Source organism: Penaeus vannamei, chromosome 10 (genome assembly GCF_042767895.1).
Source record: "Penaeus vannamei isolate JL-2024 chromosome 10, ASM4276789v1, whole genome shotgun sequence".
Classification (NCBI taxonomy): domain Eukaryota; kingdom Metazoa; phylum Arthropoda; class Malacostraca; order Decapoda; family Penaeidae; genus Penaeus; species Penaeus vannamei.
The window spans coordinates 11,795,685-11,800,986 of NC_091558.1; the positions used below are offsets into that span (position 1 = coordinate 11,795,685).

Consider the following 5,302-nt stretch of genomic DNA (forward strand, 5'->3'; position numbering starts at 1 on the left):
GGCCAGAGACCAATATTACTATCAAGACTCTCTCCAGGTCCAAGCAAGAATAAATCGCAAGCTAATTATGTAAATATTAATAATGTGTCACAAAGCTCAACTCCTCAAAGGGGTACTAGTCCTGTCTCATTTGGTGGACGACAGCAGCCAGTTGTGGTGCAGAATAGTGCTCAGGTGCAACAGCAGCTTACTAACCAGATACAGGCTTTCTCTTTAAATAATGGAAACCAGTTAGAACGCCCGCCTCCATATCCATTAGGATCTGCCTTAAAGCATGTAGGAGGTATGAAACTAACAGCACCCCCACCGTCATATAATGCAACAATGCAGAATAGGCAAAGTCCCACCCAAGATGCAAGAAAAAGCCCTGCTCAGCTAAACTTCCAGGGCCCAAGTCCTGTTGTAACTCCACATCCTGTATCACCATCATCACTATCACCTCCTTCGTCCATGTCTCCTGTCTCGCTTCCACGTGGTGGCCAAACTTCCCGACAAGCAAAGACTCCTACCCCAATTATCATGCAGTCTGTCAAAAGTACCCAGGTTCAGAAACCAGTACTTCAGACAGCTGTTGCTCCAGCTTCACCTCCAGTCTCGGCTCCACCTCCTTCATATGCCTCTTCCATCCAGCAGAAGCAAGCGCAGGCTGCTGCTGCAGCTCAAGCTGTACCTGGGATGGGATTAGCACAAATGATGCCACAAGAGAGTGGAGGTTCATCCTCACCAGGACTTTCATCCTGTAATTATCAATTAGCAGTAACGTGCAATAGTGAAGTAGTGCCAACCACAGATCCCCCCAGCTATCATTCAACTATACAAGCAATGGCAGCTGCTAGAGCTTATAATCCAGGATATATGGCTCAGCCTGTAGCCAGCATACCAGTTCAAGATACTCCAGTGCAGGAACTAGATTTGTCTTCCACTCCCTTGGCTCACATACCAATAACTCAAGTTAGTACGGTTGATTCCATCATAACAACGCAGCCAACTAGTGCTGTAGAAACAGTCAGCAGTTGTTATGATCCCAACCTAACACCAGGTCTGAGTCATCCCCCTCTTCAAAGAAAATTCTCTCCTGTGATGGCAGATACAGCTTCCAGTGCTTCTCGATCCGAGAGTCCTGTTTCTTCTGTAAATTCCCATGACACTCATGCGTTATCTCAATCACCTGTATCGTGCCTTTCTACTGCCACATCATCTCCCTCCACTCAGTCAGATTTAACCTTAGAATCTGGGTATTCCTCTGGGCAGTCCTGTCGAGGAGTGCCCCCACCACCACCTCCAACGGAGCAGAAAACTACTCATCAATCGCCAATACCTGAAAGAAAGAAATTAAGCTCTGAAATGGAACTTCAGAGATGCGAGTCAAAAGTTCGAAATTTATCTCCTCAGGCCTTTAAATTCTACATGGAACAGCACATTGAAAATGTGATAAAATCTTGTGAAGAAAGAGAAAACAGAAGAATGCAACTTGAGAAAGAAATGAAAAAAATTGGACTGTCTGACAAAGATCAATCCCAAATGCGTAAAATGCTTTCTCAAAAGGAATCAAACTTCATAAGGTTAAAGAGAGCAAAAATGGACAAACAACTTTTCCGGAAAATAAAGACCATAGGTAAGTCTCCTTAATAGATGTTATTGATGAGAACTTATTTTTTAATGTTATTTTATCAGCTTCTCTGTTTTATTACTCAATAGCTATAGAATAGATTCAGTATTCTGAATGCTTTCTTAATGCATATATATTCACATATACAAATATATACAATATCTTTCATATCTCTTCTTAATTATGGATGTATGTTAGAATTTATTCTAAACATTGCTTAAAGATAGCTTTTCCTCAAATGGTAGAGAATTTAGAATGATACCAACAAAAAACTCAAAAATATTTTTGCAATTACCAGGTGTTGGTGCATTTGGTGAGGTCGCCCTTGTCTGCAAGCTTGATACACACCGGCTCTATGCAATGAAGACCTTGCGCAAAGCTGATGTCCTGAAGAGGAATCAAGTGGCCCATGTGAAAGCAGAGAGGGACATTTTAGCAGAAGCCGACAACGAGTGGGTCGTCAAACTCTACTATTCATTTCAAGTGAGTACTGTAAAGGAAAATGTTTTTAGTTGTAGGCCAGTTTGTTTAGTCATGTTTAAAGATGCATAGGTATGATCTCTGAATGTTTAAATATCAGTTTGGTGTGCATGTCAAAATTTTGTTTATTTCATGAATTTTCAAATGATTTTCCCCCTCCCTTTGTCAACAGGATAAAGACAACCTTTACTTTGTTATGGACTACATCCCTGGTGGTGATCTTATGTCTCTGCTCATCAAATTTGGAATCTTCAAGGAGCAGTTGGCAAGGTGCGTTTAAAAAAAAGAGGTTTTAAGTGAAAAATTAAATCATCATGTAGTATGAAGAGTTTTGATATTATAAACGTTTTGTTATGTTTCTGTCATGTCTTTTGTTTTCATATTTTATAGTTTTGTATGTATGGTATCTGGTACTTGGTTAATTTTTAAAAGTTGTTCAGTTTTATATAAACTAGAAAAATGTGTATGCCTCATACTTGAATTCTAATCAAATGATTTTCCACAGATTCTACATAGGGGAACTGGTTTGTGCAATCGAGAGTGTGCACAAGATGGGTTTTATTCACCGTGATATCAAGCCAGATAACATTCTTATTGATCGCGATGGCCACATTAAACTCACTGATTTTGGTCTGTGCACTGGATTTAGGTGGACACACAATTCCAAATATTATCAGCGAGTTGGTAAGTACTCCTCCTGTCTCACTCACTGTTTTAGCTTTGAAGATTTAAATAGTAATCCAGTGTCTCATTTGGAAACTATCCATTTCATTAATGAAAATAGTTACTTACAAAACAGCACTGACATCATTGCTATCATTTTGCAGGTGACCACAACAGACAAGATTCCATAGACCCTTGTGGTGACAATGATATTGTGTGCCGATGCAATGACCTGAAGCCCTTGGAGAGAAGGCGCAGAAGACAGCATCTTCGCTGTCTAGCCCATTCACTCGTAGGAACCCCAAATTACATAGCTCCAGAGGTGCTATCCCGTACAGGTTACACACAGCTCTGCGATTGGTGGAGTGTTGGAGTAATTCTGTACGAGATGTTAGTAGGGCAGCCACCATTCCTTGCCAGTACACCACCAGAAACACAATATAAGGTAAGGTATTTAATCAGGTTTTTCCTTCCCTTCTCTTCCTCTCATGATTTTACTCTCCCCTACTTCTTTTCCCATAGTCTCTAATTAAATTTCTGGATAATAACCAGGTTGCTAAGAATTGCTAGTTAAAATATATCCTATCAATGATTTAAAAGTATCTGTGATATATAAATTCATGGGAATGTGCCTTCTCTCTCTATCTCCCTCCCTCCCTCCCTCCCTCCCTCCCCCTCTCCCTCCCTTTCCTTCTTTCCTTTCTTCCTTCCTTCCTTATTTCAACCCATGGCCACAACATGTCTAATGTAATTTACATTGTTATATTTACACAGAGATGGCTCCACAAGTGCCAAGTCACAAAGGAGTCAATTTTTAGTGCTACCTGTTTATACTTTTCCTTGATTTTTGGCAAGATTCTTTATAAACATATTTATTAGTACTAGCATTTTGATAGGATTATGTTAATCTTAAAGTCAGTAATAATGATAACAGCATCAATGTTAAAAGCATTAGGGGGAAAAATCACCACTTGTAGAGCTAATTGTGCTACAGAATTCACAAAATACAGTAGACTACATAAAGTCATGACTGGTTGCACATATTAAACCTTTACTTTTGTATTTCAGGTCATAAATTGGGAGACAACCCTGAGAATCCCCAAGCAAGCAAAATTGTCACCAGAAGCCAAGGACTTGATCCTGAGCCTGTGCACCCACCCTGAACAAAGACTAGGACGTAATGGTGCTCAGGAGGTAAAGGCACATCCCTTCTTCAAGGAGCTGGACTTCGAAGGCGGCCTGAGAAAGCAGCAAGCACTCTACACTCCCACTATAAAACACCCCACAGACACCTCCAATTTCGATCCCATCGATCCAGACAAGCTCCGACCTAGCGAACCCAACGAGAGTGACCTGGAGTGGGTCAACAATAGCAATCAGCCACTACATGCATTCTTCGAGTTTACCTTCAGAAGATTTTTTGACAGTACTCCCGGAGGAAGTGGTAACGATGAGAAGGACAGTCAACATCCAGTCTATGTATGATTGGGTCCAATGTGGCAGCTCTAGATGTGATGAAATCAGGAAATATGATATATTTTTAGATATCTACTTTTATAATTGAGAAAATAATATTTTAACATGTCAGGGATCTAAATTACTGATCACATGAATAATATGGTAGTGGCAGACTGTGGTAGCAGCCACTGTCACATTAGGTTGAGTTGCCCTATGATGGGAATTCTTGCTAGACAGAAGTGTAACAGTGACTTACCTCAGCCTACCACCAAGTTGAACGTATTTAGGTACAGGTGGCAGAAAGGAGTAGCAATCTCGTGTTGTTAAGCCCAGTGATGGGAAAAGCAAGCTGTGATTTTGTATATTTTTGAGTGTTAGATATGGTGATATAGTTGAAAAGCAGGGTATGTATGATATGGGGACTCCATGAACCAAAGAGACACAATAAACAGATTGAATTTCAGCTAATAGGGACACATTCCCAATATCTTCCCAGAATGCTTTTAATTAATAGTGAGTAATTTGGTGCCTTCTGTAGTGTTTTATTGCTTAATATATTGGTAAATCATATGATGCTTATATCAGGGTGGAAAGTCACCCTTATTCTTCTTCTTATTGTGAACAATATGAAGCAAAGAGTTTGGATGTGCCTATTGTTTCTTTGTCAAGGTATTGCTCTCACTTGTCTTGATTACTACAAGACCAAAGTCACAAAGTCCCAATTAGCAAATGTTTAATTTGTTTTATAATGTAATACACTTTTACAGTGAAATGTGAAATACTCGTATGTTTGTCATAGACAACTGTAAATATATTTTTTTATTGTATGATAAGGTCTTGAGTGGATGAACTTTGTTTTTCATCTAAACAGAATGAGCGTGAGGGCCCTTGGAATATGTCGAATTAAGGAATCCCTTTTCTCCCTATAGCAACTTTGTGTCTTCCCATCTGGGATAGGGTCTTTCCTCAAGTGTCTTCGAGTATCTAATGGTAGTTCTTCTACCAGTATATTTGTAAATTGTGTATAGCCTGATCTTATATGTTGTAAATGGCTGTATTGTTTTATGTAAATAATTGCAGAGAAAAACAAAA

At 39.6% G+C, this 5,302-nt stretch overlaps 1 protein-coding gene across 1 annotated transcript; it reads left to right on the forward strand.

The window, feature by feature from the left end:
- Positions 1-5,302, forward strand: wts (serine/threonine-protein kinase warts; the record flags this gene model as incomplete). Its single annotated transcript, XM_070126308.1, is given in 6 exon segments — positions 1-1,615; positions 1,908-2,092; positions 2,262-2,359; positions 2,595-2,773; positions 2,917-3,197; positions 3,821-5,302. Coding segments are annotated over 6 exon segments (2,775 nt in total), but the record flags the coding sequence as incomplete, so codon positions are not given.